At 35.6% G+C, this 18,111-nt stretch overlaps 1 protein-coding gene across 2 annotated transcripts; it reads right to left on the bottom strand.

Moving 5' to 3' along the window:
* Nucleotides 1–2,970: 2,970 nt before the first annotated feature.
* Nucleotides 2,971–17,237, bottom strand: LOC140883034 (sister chromatid cohesion protein PDS5 homolog B). 2 transcript variants are annotated; one of them, XM_073289329.1, is made up of 30 exons: nt 17,052–17,237; nt 16,117–16,314; nt 15,840–16,021; nt 15,251–15,413; nt 14,796–15,017; nt 14,325–14,541; nt 14,075–14,220; nt 13,834–13,991; nt 13,601–13,747; nt 13,481–13,529; nt 12,509–12,703; nt 12,080–12,259; nt 11,765–11,907; nt 10,660–10,786; nt 10,397–10,546; nt 10,159–10,227; nt 9,238–9,374; nt 8,759–8,876; nt 6,933–7,067; nt 6,651–6,841; nt 6,394–6,541; nt 6,120–6,254; nt 5,946–6,023; nt 5,395–5,859; nt 5,227–5,294; nt 5,095–5,146; nt 4,453–4,481; nt 4,080–4,201; nt 3,608–3,681; nt 2,971–3,171 (listed from the first exon to the last, which is right to left on the bottom strand). In XM_073289329.1, the coding sequence occupies exons 1-30, from the start codon at nt 17,169–17,171 to the stop codon at nt 3,136–3,138; spliced, it is 4,254 nt and encodes a 1,417-aa protein (XP_073145430.1). In that variant the 5' UTR covers nt 17,172–17,237; the 3' UTR covers nt 2,971–3,135. The 2 variants fall into 2 exon arrangements, with proteins under 2 accessions (XP_073145430.1, XP_073145431.1); XM_073289330.1 differs by having other exon boundaries at nt 5,095–5,134.
* Between the last annotated feature and the right edge of the window lie 874 nt (nt 17,238–18,111).

The following is an 18,111-nucleotide window of genomic DNA, read 5'->3' as shown; positions in this document are numbered from 1 at the left end:
TCATGCTTACTTATTCACATTATCAAATTTCACAATTACCAAATTGCAAGTCATATAGCATTATTCACAATCATTAAGATCCTAAAACAACGTAGTAATTTATGTACTTTTGAGCTGTTAACATACAATTTGTATCGAATCAATCATCATCTAATCAAATATACCACTACTATGTGAGGGCGCGCCAACCACCAACTTGGTGGGTGATATGAGTTTGGTTTTTTTTATTTGTTTGGTTTTTTTGTATTTTATCATTTTATTTTATTTTTCAACAAATTTCAAAATTTGCAAACTATTTTTTTTTACCATTTAAATTCATAGTATCAAAAATTATTTAGTCACATACTACGTCAACCGAACACTATCTATACATTATTTAAGAGGTCATAGGTTGATTTGATATCTGATGGAATGAAGTAATGAACTACCTAGCCATGAATTGTGAGTGAAATTAATAATATATTCTATGATGTTTTACACATACTTTAGAGATGTTAACATGCAAATTATATTATTTCTCAATAAATAAATAAATCAAAATCATATCAAATCAAAAACATCAACTACAACTTTATGTTTAATTGCAGATACAAATGGAAGGCTTCGCAAATTACAGATACAATCGACTCCATATTTACATTTTAGGCAAAGTTTGAAGTAATTCGAACTAAGGAAATGTTTGAAATCACTAAAAAAAATGATTCTTAGATTTTAGTTTTTTTTTAAAAAAATCACTTTTATTTGTTTCTTAAACCAGAATTATATGTTAGTCTATACTTAACTTAATTGAAATCCAAAAACTAATCATATGGTAATTATGATTCTACAAAAATAATTCTAGTAAAAAAATCAATGTTAAAATCACTTATTTATCAAAAACTATTTTTAAATTTTCACATTTTTTTCAAAACACTACCAACTTTCATTTTTTCTTAACTTTTTTATAATTGTAATCTATAAATGTAATCACTTCTTAAAAAACATAATTTTTTGCAAACACTCTCTAAGTCATCTCCCTTGTAGGTTACGCATATTTTTTTTTTTTTGAAAAGAAAGATCTCATAATTTTATTGTAGTAAATCTTTAATTACAAGATCAATCATCAGAAAGGAAAACACTCGCGCACCCAAACAAAGAGTGTGAGTGAGAAAGCAGCAAAAGACGCAATCTATTCGCAGATCTAGACACATGACGAATAGAATTAAAATCTTCTAGATATAACAGATTTCGAATTTCACTAGCAAGAGCTCCCGAATAGGAATAATCCTCCCCTGGCATTGTGACTGCTCGCACAACAAGAAAAGAATCAGAAGTTATAATTTGAGGTCGAATACTATTGTCTCGAGCAAATAAAATCCCAGCCTGAATAGCCATTAGTTCCGCATAGACAATATCCTGAGGTCGCTCTATCCGTCTTCCAAAAGCAAGAATGGGTTGACCATCATGATTTCGAACAATTCCACCAACAGCGTATCTGTCTAAATTCTCATTAAACACAGCATCTACATCTGATCTGAATTGAGATGGTAAAGGAGCGTGCCACTTTCCTTCAGAGCAGCATAAAAGTCGATTTTGATTAACAAGAGAAGCACGGCCCACCCCCTGGAAGTCTTTCAACATAACATCACACCAATCAACATTAAGCACTAAGGTGGGATTTGATTTATTGTGTAAAATATCCAGCCTAGCTTTCCAAACCGCCCACGCACGCATGATCAAAAATTCTGCATCTTGTTTACTCATATACTCTTGCATCCACATAAATATATCAATCATGTCCCAGTGCATTAACTTCTTTAATTGAGACCAGAATTGCGTACCTTTCCAACTAGCTTTAATAATTGGACAAGCGAATAGAGCATGAGTGGCTGTATCTTGATGATGTAAGCATAAAGGACAACAACCCGAGACAGGAACATGGTGAGTTTCCAAATTAACTTCAGTGGGTATCAGATTATTTACAACCCTCCACCAAAATATACGAACTTTTTCCGGAATCGATAGTGCCCAAAGAAAGAGCCACCAACTTTTGGTTTTAGCATTCGAACTCGATGGAGACGATTCATAAAAACCGATCTCTACTTTGTAGCCATCCCTTACCGAATATTTTCCTTTCGAATCAAATTTCCAAAATCTGAAATCCTTTCTCCTACTTCCTACCAGAGGGATACTAAGAATATCAGGAACAATATGGGGAGAAAAAAGATGTTCCACCAACGCAATTTTCCAACCCTCATTACCGATCAGATAGCTTACCATTAATTCCTGTTCTTTCTCAGAATGTGGAACTAAAGTTTCAGAAATTTTAGGAACCCACTTATCCTTAAAAACTCGAATTTCCGATCCATCTCCCACACGCCAACACAATCCTTTTGCCATTAGAGATCGACTCCAAAGAATTGATCTCCAAATGTAAGATGTGTTACATCCCAGCCCTGCATTCATAACATCTTGATGGCGGAAATATCTAGCCTTCAAAACTCTCGCCATTAATGATTCCGGATTTGTGATGATTCGCCAAATTTGCTTACCGAGAAGCGCTTTATTAAAAGATTCCATCTCGCGGAAACCCAAACCTCCCAAACATTTTGGCTTACTCATTGCCTTCCATGTTCTCCAGTGCATGCGTTTTTTGCCCTCATTCGTTCCCCACCAAAAATCGGAATATTCACGTTCGATCTCTTTGCATATTGATTTAGGGATGCGAAAACATGACATAGCATACGTTGGAATTGCTTGAACAATAGATTTTATAAGAGCTCTTTGCCTCCTATCGAGAATAGTTTGTTATTCCAGCCTCTCATCCGCTTGCTAACCCTTTCCACTAGGTAACGAAACTGCAACTTTTTACTACTCATAGAAAACACCGGTATAGGTTACGCATACTTTAAACGAACTAACTAGACATGAATTGTGAGTAAAATTAAAATATATTATATGATGTTCAATATCTGATTACGCATACTTTAGAGATGTCAACATGCAAATTATATTAAACGAACTCGATTGGATCAGTTCAAAGTATGATTATAATAGGCTCGATTAGTGCTATTATAAGAGATATTAAAACAAAGTCTGCATTGTAGGGTTGATTCATTTAGCTAAACCTCGTTGCAGAAAAACCAAGATGATACATCAAATCTTTCGCCTTCGCGTCCTACGGGGCACAACCTGAGAGAAGACAATCGAAAGAATGTATGTCATAAACAGACAGGCTAAGTTAAGAACACGAGAAGGCGGCATCAGGAGATGCGTGAATTATATATGGATAAGACACGATATGCAAAGTATTTGCAAGACAAAAGATTATGTTTTTGGTCTCAGCTAATAAAAAATAATTAGAATAAAGAGTCCTGTGCATCATCACAACGTTGGAAACTGCATTTACCTTGATATTTTCATCAACTTACAGGTCAACAGGCGCCAAGAGAAAAATCTAAATCTAGTTAATAAACAATAGTGCTCTTTTAATCATAGTGCAGGAGTTCAAAGGATTCAAGGGCCATGTGCAGGAAGTATTATATGATTTATATCATCAACTTGGACGATGGGCGAAGTTTTTTTTTTAAAAAAAGAATAGAACAAAGAAGTGGAAACAAAAGCTCACAGCATTGCTATCCATATTGATGACCTCCGATGTTGATACGTCCACTGCATCTTTAAGCTTCCTGTCTCTTTTTGCTGCAGGTAAAGAGAGTTTCGAGAAATTATATGTGCTTACAATCCAGACACACTTATACGGGAAAGAGCAAATTCATCAACTTAGCAGTAACTAAAAAGAAAACAATTCAATTAGAATGCATTTGACTGGATAGATTTGAAGCTGAGGATTTCAAGTTCATAGTAACAAATCCATCAGTTTGCTTAGCAAAATTCACTTGTCAGTGGATTCCAAATTCACCCCAATATAAAATCATGTCAAATTCTCCCTAACCCCTCAAATCCAAATCCTCTCATCCAAACGCAACCTAAAAGATAAGAAACAACTCAAGACCAAAAAGTTTCGGTTCTAATTAATTTATTTGACATGATGGAATGTTCCAACCTGACTCTTCTAAAGCAGGAATTTAAAATATTACCGGCCTGAGGAGCTCCAGTACAGAAGTCTCTGTTTTTTGGCAAACTTCCCGCTATGGAGTCGTATTCAAATGCACCAAGATTTTTTCGTTGATCATTTGTGCAACAACCAACACCATGATCACTACCAATGCAATAAATAAAATTTCAGATAAGCAAAACGTATTAAAAAAATGCAGAGTGTAAGTTGGTGTTAATGACAACATTATTACTTTCCCTTCTCTTTATGATTTTTGTAAGCCTCACCAGGAAGGTCAATTCAATATATGAATTTGAAAAACATAATGTGGATAGGGGACAATATTAAACAACAATTGGAAGATGAACCAAAGGAAGAAAACATTAACAAGCACAATTTGGTGGGTTAAAACTTACAGAGAACTCGATGCGATTTCATCCAAATCCTGTAGCATTATGTCAAAGCTATGTCATACAGTTTCATAAATCAAAAAGGCAAACGCATTTAAATACACTAGCAGATGAAAGCCATAATTTTAAAGAAGGAATACGGCAGTATTGATAAAATAGAGAATAACATGAGTAAAAGAATACATTAGAGAAAGGCAAGAAAAACAGCAGCAACCATACAAAATTTCGCTCTATGTTACAAATAAAGACATGCAAGGAGATAACTGTCTAATTTCTTTCCTCAAAGAAGTCGAACATCAAAGTCCTATTCTGGTTGTAAATTCCATGGGGACAAAATGGAAAACAAAACTAACAGTAGAAAAGGAATTCCAAATTCCAATTGAGTATGAATACCAGACATAACAAATTATTGATATAACTAGCAACTACTTTCTGGACACATCAATCAATGCCAGAAAGATACCGTCATCGAATACACAACTGTCAATGCACTAATGAGAAGGGAAGAAAAGGACGAATTTTTTAATTTCAATTGCATACATAAGAGCAAATGCAGCTTGGAAATAACATCTCCTTTCAAGTATTCATGACATATGAGAAATTGTTGCTTCAAAATTTGAGTACCGTGTCCAACACAATAGAAATTACCTGATGTATGCCATTGATAGAATCAAGATCATCCATGACACTAGAATGATAGCTGAACAAAAATCAAATCAAGGCTCCATGAAAAGACAAAAAAAAAAAGCTCTCAACTTCATGGAAATGGCACGCTCTCACCATATTTCTGAAGTAGAACATGCTTCAGGATGCTTGCCAGCAAATGCTTCCCCACTAGATTTGATAATCTGTGTACTCGGCAAACAACCACCACCTATTACAAAGAAAGAATACCAAAAAAAAAAAAGAGCAAAATAAAACAAAACAAAACATTTGCATCACTCTCACCTTGGAACTACAACAAATCATGTGGTCAGTTGCTCTCGATAAATTCGATTGTTCAGCACAAGCATTGCTACCTCTAGTACCAGTATCTTCTTCACTTCGATTACTCGTATTTGCCCCCTTTTGAGCAAACAATGATCTCGATGCCTCTGAACCACAAGAGAATGAAAGTTTTGCATCAAAGTTTTTGTGAGTATCTTTAAAATTTCCATTCCCTACTGTGAACTTGTTATGCAACCTAGCAGATCCATGGGGGGAGGACATGATCTGGTTTATTTTCGTCCCTGTGTCAACCTCCTGATACGAGGTCTCAAACAATTCCTCATTTCCAGTATGTGGTCCACCAAACTGATCTTTTATTTTATTCATCTCTAAATCTTCCATATTTCCAGATTTAGCATCTATTTTACACTTTGGCCATAAAGAATTCTTGTGTATCTGTTGCCCAAGATGTACGTCATTACCAATCTATGGAAGGAAAATAAGAAGAAAATCATTAAGCATCCTAACATAAACAAGCAGTAAAAGATCATGTATAAGCAAATCCTCAAGACCTCAGTTTTGAGGCTAGATATCAACTTCTTAGTAAAATGTGCATCGATTCTATAACCGTTTGAAGGATAAATGTTAGCCTGCACAGGATAAGAGAGTGTCATAATGACAAAAAAAACCAGAAGAAGAAATATCATGCATGCATTACAAGATTAAATATCAGCACGCCAACTTGCCTCTCTCGTCTTAGCAGGACCACTTTTATAGAGTGATGATGGAAGCAGAATGAGTCCAGTAGAGAGTGGCCGTGCGTTATCGGTATTTAGAGAATTCAATATAGAAATTCCCACATCTGCTAAAAGATGAAGTTTCTGCAATGTGGCAAGCAACATGGCTATATTAAAAGTATTGTAGCACCAGGAAAAAAAATGTGGGTGTAGGTGTATAGGTATGTGCTGTTTTGTACTTTCTATACTTGAGCAGAAAGATACCAAATAGCAGAATACTTACTGGAGTCATCTGACCATCAACAGCATCCTCTGCCTTTTTGATTGCATGAAAAATACTTCGCAAGAACGATGAAACATTTGAGGAATGGCACGAGTTGCTGTGAACTATATTGACATCTAATATTGCCTGCAAAGTGATGAAGAGAGGACTGCCACAAGAATGGTAATAAAAAGTCAGGAATATTCAATCGCCAAGAATAAAACTATTTGTGCATGCATCAGCATTGCATTGGTGTGAAAATCAGAAACTAATAGTACCTCAGGAACTTAGCATACATATCTTCATCTTGACAGTCAGGAGCAGGGAAATCAGTATCATGAGCAAGAACATGGATTAAAAACACAGTTACGTATAGAGGGTCATTAGCTGCTTCTTTCATATTCATGGTTTCATGTATCTGAGTTCCTTTACAATATTTCCGAATATATTCTTCCAAATATTTCCTAGCCTGAAATAAAGATTTCAATAAACAACAGCTACTATAACAGATAACTCAACAGAAGACATTTATTTAAGTGTGATTGAAGATATGCACCTACATCACATCGCAAATCTTTTAGAGAATCCACAGCAGCAAATGAAAAGGCACATGCATATCTAATGGGCAACACCTGATTCCTCAATAACTTGTATAGTTTGTTGACAAAAGATCTACGTATCCAGGGAGACTTATCCTGAAAAACTCCGGATAACCAAAAATTAGTTACTGATTATACAAACAGCAAGTGTACGTGGTACTTGACAAAATAAGAATGTAGAATATAATTGGATATCAATATCAAATTTACATTCTCCTACAATAAACCTCCTAAACACAAATAACACATTCATATGGGCTTCTAATGTGATGTTTTTATCTAATTAAAGATTACCAGCGCATAGTAAAAATGCCCCCTTCACTCAAAGAATAAAACTCATGAACTTCATGAAAAAACCAAACTAAGGACCAGGAGTAGCATGAGCTTCCAGCAACTAATTCATGCAATGTGCTTGGTGAACAACGGACTGATCTATCCATTTCTATAGTAGATTGTCCACCAAATAATTATCACATTGATATCAAATCTGATTTCAAGTAATTGGAAAAGGTAGGAGTGATAAAAGGGTCGGACGTGAGAAAGGAAAGAATTGAAAGACTGATTGGGCAGTAGGTAGAGTATAACTCTGCTTTCAATAAAGGTGGTGTGAAATTTCTGATCCTTAAAGAGTTCTGCCATTTAGATAATGACAAGCTTCCGCATTTGTATTGAGAAATTTTTCCCACAAAAAAATTGATCATTTGGGGTCAACCGGTTAAGGAACATGTCAACTCAAATCATCAAGAATGGACAAAACCACCCTGACCCGCAAGTAGGCAGGTGTAAAGGAACTTTTATCGCTCTGAATCACTTTCTTCTTATTCTAGAGTAATTTTTTTCTCATGGCTCTGGCCCTAAAGAATGAACTGGAAAACAAATAGTCAACTTCCAAGGTTGCTCTAGCTCAACTTATCAAGTCTTTGTTACATACAGCATCCAATATACAGAGAAATGCTGCTGCATGCAACACATCCAAACTGCATTTTTTGCACAAGTCGATAGGAAGAAGTTTCTGAAATTTAAGTTCACTGAAAATGAAAGAATGATGAAGCTTTATTTCAAATTCAAGCACTCATAACTCTGTTAAGAAATTAGACTTGGATCTAATTCACTCCTAAAGCTAGCTCAAGAGGGGAGGTTTGTCATTGTCTATATTAAGGGCTCCCAAGTTATTTACCCAACCGATGTGGGACAAATTTAACACACCAACACACCCCTTGCAAGCCCAGGAATGAAACGACTGGAGCGTGAAAACATTAATGGGTGGCCCAACTATGGGACGGGTGACCAAATTATGGGACGTCTAACACATAACGGTGGAACCTGGTCTCTGATACCATGTTAAGAAATTAAACTTGGCCTTAACTCACTCCAAAAGCTAGCTCAAAAGGGAAGGTTTGTCCTTGTCTATATTAAGGGCTCTCAGGTTATTTAACCAACCAATGTAGAACAAACTTAACACACCAACAAGCTCACCCAGTAAGACATGACCAAAGCAATAAAAGAGTGAGACCAAGCCAACCATCTCTTCTACCAAACTTCTAGCCAAGCAAAATGCTATTCTCACAATCAAAGTAAATGAAAAGCAAGTGAAGATAGGAACAATCACAATAGCTTATACGATCTTTTAACACCTAGTATCTAACAAGGTGATCCATTTTTAGGTAAAATAGACTATTGTGTAGTTATTATGGCTGCAGGCTTACTCATACAAATTTACTATAATTACTTTTGTAATTATGAATCATGTTAAAATGTCTTCATCTCAAGCTCTAGTCTCTACTAACCTTGGATGTTAATACTGTTAAGCGGAAAATCTGGGGAGAGATGTGTAATTCCCATTTCCTTGAAAGCCGGATCACAGACTTGGCTGCAGCTAATCGGATGTGGGACTCATCATATTTACTGGAAATACAAAAAAGTCGACGCATGTTAACTAACTTGCCTCAAAGGAGAGTAAACGAGAGAATTATGATTTGTACAACAAGAAAAACAGAAGGCTTTAGACAGGAAGCACGCATTTGTCAATAAAGCGACACAGTATGAGAATCACAGAAAGGCTCAGAGGCCAATATGGAAGAACAAATGATTATGACAAGGAAGCCTAGTAAAATCACTCAGTAGCCAATCTAAAAGCCTAACATAATTGTTTATGGCTATCCTCAGTCATCACCATGTGCTGGTACAATCAGAAAATACATCCTTTTGTAACATTCCAAAAGATATAGGAAGCAGGAAATTAAAAAAATTAAAAAAGCATCCTCACCATGGGATGGTACGATCAGAACACACATTCTTTTGTAACATTCGGTGAATGATGTCCATCAAAAAAGATATTGAACGACGTGGAGTGGAACGTTTATGTGGTAAAAAGCTCCGTACAAGCGTTTTAAGCCCAAAGACCTGTAGCCCCGGGGGTATACAATTGGTTAAAATTCACAAAATAAGAGATATATCTAGTGATGCTTTTAAGACTGATAACCAAAAGTGCCTGTACTTAGGCCAATGGATTGTCAGGTTGCCAAAAATGTTATTCTTAGGAAGACATAGTAAAGCAAGCATTCATTTGGCCATGACCTATAATCAAAGAAGCTTGCAGGCTTAAGGCCTCCATGATTATTCAAAATAAGCCTAAGAAAAAGATAAAAAATGTGGCAACAATATAGTGGACGATATGCACTTCCAAAGATGCTTAAATGTCATTAAACAAAAAATTTAGAATTTGTGTAACATGATTCTACAGGTTGAAGGCATATTTTTACCACCTCAAAAGAAAATGAACAAGTATCAATATAGTTTTTTCTTTTTTTTTATAGTGCATCGACGATATGCACTTCCAAAGATGATTAAGGTAGTGTTTGGGAGAGCTTCTAGGAAGCTTCACAAAATTCTAAGATTTTGTGAAATTTTGTGAAGGAAAAGCTGTGAAATGCTTCCTAGAAGCTCTCCCAAACACTACCTAAATGTCATCAAACCAAAAGTTTAGAATTTGTGTATCATCACTCTACAGGTTGAAGGCATATTTTTACCACCTCAAAAGAAAATGGACAGGCATCGATAAAGTTTTTTTTTTGGGTGTGGGGGTTGGGGGTGGTGGGGGGGGGGGTGGAGGGTGCGCGCAACGCTAATGAACCACACTTGTTAGCATAAAAGTTCGCCAACATAGTACAAAAATTGTCATGCTCACCTTCAACTTACAGGAACTGCAACTTTCAGATGATTCATGGAGTAGAACAAGATCCTTTGAAGCGAGAGCCTGATCATGGAGAACAGAAGAGAAAAATCAAAAATAACATGTGCAGGGTAACATATACAACATGTGGCATGACCCTGCTCCAAACAAGTTCAGGAAGAGAGAGAGAGAGAGAGAGAGAGAGAGAGAGAGAGAGAGAGGAAACGAAAATTAAGGGAAAGAGCAGACTTACATCATTTTGTTGAAATATTTCCTCAACAATGTACTGTGTAATCAATTTTTCTTGGGTTTCAAATGTTGAAACAAAATGCTGAGCCACACAGCCCAAGGACTGCAAAACAGTAGGAGTATTCTGTCCATTGCATAGAGAATCCACAAGCATCTGGTTTCACAACAGGAGAACGGAGATTAACATTGATAGACAGACACCTCACAGATTTCATAAAATCTAGCACCATTTATCCAATCAAAAGGCCAGCGATATAGATGATTGACCTTGCAAAGTTCTGATAAAACAAACTGCTCAGACGCATCAGCTAAGGCAGCAATAGCAGAAACAACAAGTTTAGACTGCACGCGTGTTGCCTCCAAACACAACTTCGCCAAGGGAGAGTACATATGACTGCATACATAGAAATTACAATTTTATAAATACTTAACAGAACGCCAGTCAAAATGGCTTACCCATGGACGATCCTGTGATTCAAATAACAGACTACTAAATACTTCTCGTTTCTTTAGCATTTTTACCCGCTAACATTTAATACAAATGGGTTATAAATTACCATCATCGTTATTTCTTTCATTGTTTGGCAGGAGGGAATTGAATTTTCCATTATGTTAAAAAATTTACAGGCATAATGCCACTATTAGTAGTATCAACAGAGAACCAATAGGAGAATCCTTGGGTAATTCCAATCAATGGCCGCACAAGCTCACAGAAAATATGCAGTTATTGTCAAGGTTGGGTTACACAAGGTATAGAAGTCACAGATCAGATAGGATTGGCCCAAAGGAACTATCTAATTGATGCTACACACAAATACGTACTACATTTGAGTCAGTAACAAAGAGTGAATTGATGTGCGATAACAAGACTTTCACATTCAACACTAACTTAAAACAGTACTTTACCAGGTTGCACTTGGAATTTGGAAAATATCCATATTCTTAAAGTTTCTTATCACAGAGAACAAAGGTTAGCTCCTTGTCTCAGGCAATCACTTTAAAAACCACTTTTCAGCATCAACTGTACTTTAGCTTTAGTGCTAGCTGCATTTCCAGTCAAATGCCATACCCAGAGAATAAAGGTTATTTCGGTAGCGATTTTCTTTAAATAATTTGATCACAATACGAATTCACAGAAAAATAAATGAATGAAATCTAGTGGCCACTGTCAATGTGAAAATGTTCTCAGATAAGTACACCCCTGTAACAGAAAAAGAAAGGCAACTTCCAAACAATATTGAAAAAATTATTTGATAACGGCAAATAATTCACCAAAAATATTGCCAGAACCACATGCAACACCTCTGTCAAGTATCAAACCCAAAACACTAAGATGGCAGTGGCACTATAACCAATTTACTGGAAGTATTACCTGAGTTTAATAGACAACTGAGAACCCTCTTTGGCGAATATCTCAATCAGATCTTCATTAAAAGGAATAACCTTTTCTGATAACAAAAGCTGAAACTGCTTCTCTGAACCTCTAAGAAGTGATGGAAAGGCACCAACGATCGTCTAGATAAGGAATTAAATTGAGAATTTTATAATTTCCACATAGAAAAACATATGAATGAAAAGGTAAAAACAAAAAGATGGTTCGATTCAGCATTTAAATACCACAAACAAATAAAGAAGTAACAAATTAAAAGAAACTTAAAACTTCATAGGTGATAGGAGTATCACTTACCAAAAGAAGTTGTACAGAATAATCCTTCAAGCGTTTACTTTCAGCTTCATCACTAGAAAGACGATCTAAAATGTATTGCACTTGCTTTGAGTTAAAAATGTTGAAAGAGGCCTTTGTGGAGAGTATGTGGAAAAATTCAGAAGGTAGATTTTGCTTGCCAAGTTCTCTAAGATATCCATCCTTAAAAAGGAATTTATGACTGATTAGACACATAAAAAAATTAAATATTACGAACAAAATTACACACGAACTCAAAAAAAGAATATGACATAGCCTGTGACGAGAAACACTTGAATTGATCATCCAAGTTGTAGTTCTCTTTCTCAAATGGAAAATAATTCTTTTTTGTGTATGACATGAATAGCATAAAAATATCGTAGATGTGATAAATATTCAGTTGTTGTGGGGTTGTTGAAAATTTCAACTCACCATGGTGGTCTGACAATCGAGAGCAATTCTCTTTCTAAATAACTGCTGCAACCCAATAGCTGTCCCTTTGTCAGTCAATTCATGAAAGTAACCTCTTGCTTTGACTGGATCGCAGAAGCACGCAGACATTTTCAAAACCAATGCCTCAAGTTTTCTTTCTGCATCCTCAGAACCATTACCCTCCAAGGAGACAACCTTCAGGCCAAGGGCATAAAACAGATTGATATGCACACAAAAAAAAAATTGTCTAACCAGATACAGTTAGCCGTGTACGCACTTTGTTTCTCTTATATGCTACAGAAGGGAGGGAAATCTCCAATGCAAGGAACATAATCAGCAACTGAAAATCAGTAGCATATTGCACAAAAGTCTAGGGAAATTCAGTGACTTGAGAAGCAAAAGACAGTTTGAGGTTGGAAGTAGCTGATGCAAGTAGAGCCATAGGGACATGTGAACCCCTTTGGATGCGAAGTTTAGGTGCAAATATGATTATGCTTGTAATAGGAACTATGAAACTGTTTGGCAACAGTTGGTTAGCTATTAATGTGGTTATAACGGCATGACCGTATTAAGCACATGAAGATGACAAATAGAAAATGAGATTATTGCACTATACTACACTCCAACAGAATCGCAGAAGCTAACATTCTTACCAAGGCTCTACCAAAAATAGATTTAGATTGCAGTTCTATGCTAGTAATGACAGAGATTCTGATGTTAAGAAATGAGTACTATATTGTATATCCAACCAGTCGAGGAAACTATATTGTTCCTCCACAGAATCAGACATTCTTACCAAGGCTCTACCAAAAATATATTTAGATTGCAATTCTAAGGTAGGAATGACAGATATTTTGATGTTGAGAAATGAGTATTATATTGTACATCCAACCAGTAGAGGAAACCATATTGTTCCTCAATAGTATGTAACCAGTCGAGGAAACTATATCGTTCCTCAATAGCATGCTATACCTCCGTTCTACTCCACAAATCCAAGTATTCCTGCAGCCAGTCTTGTAACCTAAAAGAATGAATAACAATGTGTTGATCGAATTTCGCGAAAGTTTGAAATCATATTTTCAATAAAAACACCTTCTTTTTTGGTGCAGAATGATTTTCAAAGCTTTAACATGAGGAGGCTTGAAGATTGAGAACATTAATATCCAATGCTTTGTCCTTTCCTCAGTTGAAAGGGACGTGGGAAACAGGTCTGCTAAGACTAGTTCAAGGCTTTGAGGCCTGAGAAAGTTAAAAACTGCAGTGTTTCACTTCACTGAAAACGATCAAAGCAATTTTACTTTCAATTTCAATATAAGTAGGCAAACCTGAACTCTGGACAATCTTTTCCAAAACAAAGCATTAAAACATTGCAAGGAATCTGTTCAATTTGTTCATTGAGAAAAGTATTCCCCGCCGCACACCGTGTGCAATACTCCTGATATAGTTCTACTAACTTCTGCAATGCAGTCTTTCTGACTGATACCTAAATCAAGGAAAAATAAAATAAGTAGAAAGGCAGAGAGGGTTAGCAGACCGAATCATTAGAAACCTTAAAGCAAATGTAACCTTCTTATCTCGAAGTCTTTCAGATGTTCCAGATATCAAATCCGAGGACACCAAATTTATGTTAGTCTTAGCTAGATCACACATCACTTTTACTGCTTCTGATCTCACTTTCTCGTCATGATCTAGCAGTCGACCATGAATGGCAGCTTCCCAGCCCACAAGCAGTTACAATCAATTAAAATAAGCACTAGAAAAGCTAAGAAAAAGCATGCTGCAATGCACAGGTATTATTGCAGTTCTGACAGCTTACAGAGAACTTCAAGAGATTCACTCCCTGATGGATTGGTCAGGAAAAGGCATTTTGCACATGAAATGGCTGTCAGTCTCACTTCGGCCGATTTGTCAGAGAATCTATTCAACAGCTCAATGAAAACAAGGCGGTATTCCCTCGCAATGTGGTTCCCAGGCAATGATAAGAGCTTTCTTATTAAATTAAGAGCTTTGAGTCTGACATCAACTTGATCGGTCTGCAAGTTTTGTTAATTTTTAAGCTATCAAATGTGTCAAAACAGAAATCAATAGCATAGCATCACTTGTAAAAGGTCATACTAAATAATTGTTCTTGGGGAGAACCATAATGAGTTGTTAATATATAAGTTTCAAAAGCAATGCATAGTCTCAAAACCAGTCAACTATGCAATCTCATAAGAATATGATGACATGAGTTTTCATCTCCTAACAAGGATTTTTGGGACAGATAAACTCTGATAGGATTACAAACCAGTAATTCATGGGTCAAATTAGGTATGACAGACAGAAGCATTTGAGGAGCAATTTGGAATATTTGAAATATAATTTCATGGTAAAACTCTTTAACAACGCTCCCAGCTGCATCCCTATTCAATATACATGAAGTCAAGAACTGGCATATATAGTGCTCCAGCTTTCCGTCACAATTTTTCAAAACAGAAACGGCCAGTTCAAATGAAGCAGAGGATACACCCTGAAAAGCACAAGGGCAGATATTTAGTAGCATGCAAAAGTGAATTCTCAAATGGAATAGAAGGCTAAAGGCATGGAGCAAACTTGCAAAGGTAAAAAGTAAGAATTTTCTGTGGGTTAAAATTAAATAGCAAAGAGAAAATTATTAGTCTACATCGAGACCCTGCGTCCATACATGTGCCATTGTTGGAAAAATTTTAACAGGGAGGAAATATAGAACCATTTAACATCTACCTCTCCTTCTTTAATGATATGCTGCAAAATCAAGTCTAAGAGTTGCTGAGTTATATCTGCTTCAAAATTAAGAGGGTCTGAATGTGCATCCGTTACTTTCTCCTCCAATATGCGTGCAATAATAGATGACATTGAATTGATCAAACTTTGAGGATGATCTTCCCTAAAAGGAAAAAAATTATTAAGTTAAAAACATATCCATGTATGTACTTGATTTCAACATCCTGCTGGAGTACCAACCAAGGGAACAGGATCATGTACTTGATCTAAAGCCACATTATACTCCAACTCAAAAACTTATGAAACCTGAATTCATATGAAATTATTCCATCTAATAATCAAACGAGAAAGTATGAAGTATTCCTCGCATCATTCCCTAAAGAAAGATGATGAATTGCTATAATTAAAACTATAGTTTCTTAACCTTTGCCCCCCCTTTTCAGATGAAACTTATGATGGGATACAACACTTATAATGAAGGCGAGCAGTAAAACGTATATTCACAACCAAGGAGAACAAAAGGAAAAGTTATGAAGAAGCAGTACAAGAAAATAACAAGAAATAACGGAAGGCAAAGAATGAGATAAACCTCACAACGTTGAAGAAAATTTTGAACAATTTCAAAACTAAATCCTCACATCCAGTGTCTAGCATCAGCACAAAAAACTGCAATTTAGCAACTGTCTCCAGTGATTTCACGCTCCAAGAGAAATAGGGGCTTGCGATATCATCAAGATCGCCGAACAAACTTAAAATAAGTATAAATATGTCCTGGAAAAGGCCAAAAACAAAATGAATGTGCCCAAAAAGAATGTGATTCACAAGAAAAGCAGTTCAGCATGAATTACTGCAAATTAATTTCTTACCCTAAAAACTGCATCACTAAATTCTGGATTTGGTGCGATGACCCTTATAATTTCACATAGGCAGATGCCAACAAGCAGCTTTACATCTTTATCCCTATGTTGGAGTAGGCTATGCCGAACGAAAGAATCACTCAATGGCTTAACTACTGATTTTAGTGATTCTGACTGTTTTAATTCTGGGAAGGCGGTTGTAGCTTGCTGCATGTACAAATCACAAGTTAACTGCCTACAGTGAGAGAATGGCAAGTTTCACAAAAACGTTGTGGTTTTTTTTCCCACAAATTATGTCAGTTAACAAAATTCTACAGTTGAATTACACAGATGGAAAACTAGATATTAAAAAACAAATTCTGTCATTATCATGCTACTGATTTATTCTGCGGGTCCATCCATGCTATAATATTGTTAAGAATGTGCATTTGGGAACCTTCATAGCACATAGGATTATTTCGGGTGTGATCAACTGATCTTTCAAAACAAGAAAACTCTAAATCATAATACAGATCTGGGTAATTAATATGCCATTACCACACCGTAAAAAGTTGTGAATACGTAGACATCCCTAAATATAGAAGTTTAATTGAATAGTTTGTTTAGCTCAAATTTTCATATTTCAAATAAAGTCTGAAGTTTCCGAGAAAAAGGAAAAAAATGGGATTCTGTTAGAATTGATGACAGTAGTATCAAATCAAATTAGACCGAATCCTTAAGTAAATACACAGCAGCTTTCACCCATTACAGCAAGTACACACTAAATAATTCAAGGCCAAAACGCCAGTGAGTTTCGGTGCCATATTTACGCCAAGAACATGTTTCTGTCAATTTTATCAGCCAAAGCCAGAAGAAAAATCACAATAGACCGAGAATGAAACGTGAATACGCGAAATTAAACTCAGAAACGGCGAATAAAGAACGCAAGACATTAGAGTCTCTACTTTGAGTAATTTGACGAGGGAATGTTTGTTGGGGCAGGTTTTCGAGGCCGCGAGTTGTTGGCCTATCTTTGCTATCAGCTTACGCGCCTCGATATCCTTCTCCTCGCCTCCGTCCGCCATTTTCACTGTGGTGTGTGTGTGTGTTTGGTGCGGTTTTTTTTTTTTGGGTACTTTTTGAGAGGGGGGAGATCCCGCCACTACCCTAAAAAAAAAAAAAGATCCCGCCACTGGAGCACGCTTCAAACGCAGCCAAATTAAATATTTTGATTATTTAAAAAAAAAATAGGTTGAATTTGATATAATTTAATAGTATCATATATTATTTTGATGCTCATCGTATCTTTTTTATATGCCGATATTTTAGATGATATCGAGTATTTATGTATTAACTATCAATCGATGGAGCGTGCAAGTAAATAATTTAATATTTAATTAAAGTTATAATAAATACGAAATTTTAATAATTTTCAAATAATATGTTGATATTAAACAAAATTGCAATGAAATTTCTTAATTGAAATGAATCTTTAATTTTCACAACACATGTATATAGTGAGCGGTTTAAAATGATGGGAGTGAAAAATGCAGCCGTGAGTTTTTATCATTTTACCCAATAATCATTGTTTGGTGTGAAAGATAACACATTGATTGATTAATAATCATTGTTTTGTCCAATGATTGGCTCAAATTCTTCAAAGGATTAGTGACATGCACCATTGTCTAATCCATGTATATTGATATAAAATCCTTATATTATTAATTATTCATCATCCAATCCATGAATCAAACAGTGCCTATAGTATAATGTATGTTTGAGGATTAAAAATGTAAATTTGTATTTGTGTCATCAAACGAACAAAAACCGTTTTTAAATGAGTCTCAACTTTTATATAATAGTATAGATTTAAAAATGAAAGCTTCACGTGGAAAAAAATTAATAATAAAATAGATTGCGGACGATATAATTTATTTCTTCTCCAAAATTCTTTTTGTGTCGTTTCATGTTATGGTTCACTATTACTGTCGATTGAACATAGCTTAGTCAAAAACATTTACAGCT

This window comes from Henckelia pumila, chromosome 2 (assembly GCF_033568475.1).
Source record: "Henckelia pumila isolate YLH828 chromosome 2, ASM3356847v2, whole genome shotgun sequence".
In the NCBI taxonomy this organism is placed as follows: domain Eukaryota; kingdom Viridiplantae; phylum Streptophyta; class Magnoliopsida; order Lamiales; family Gesneriaceae; genus Henckelia; species Henckelia pumila.
The sequence above is the reverse complement of the archived record's forward strand: the minus strand, read 5'-3'. Positions and strand labels throughout refer to the sequence as shown.

What these genes read in the sequence shown, in the direction of transcription:
- LOC140883034 (XM_073289329.1), bottom strand. Translation starts at nt 17,171, where the DNA reads ATGGCGGACGGAGGCGAGGAGAAGGATATCGAGGCGCGTAAGCTGATA. An exon ending in TAAAAGATTTGCGATGTGAT is followed by an intron (nt 6,842 to 6,932) that starts GTAGGTGCATAT and finishes TCTTTATTTCAG; the next exon opens with GCTAGGAAATATTTGGAAGA. An exon ending in TATCTAGCCTCAAAACTGAG is followed by an intron (nt 5,860 to 5,945) that starts GTCTTGAGGATT and finishes TTCCTTCCATAG; the next exon opens with ATTGGTAATGACGTACATCT.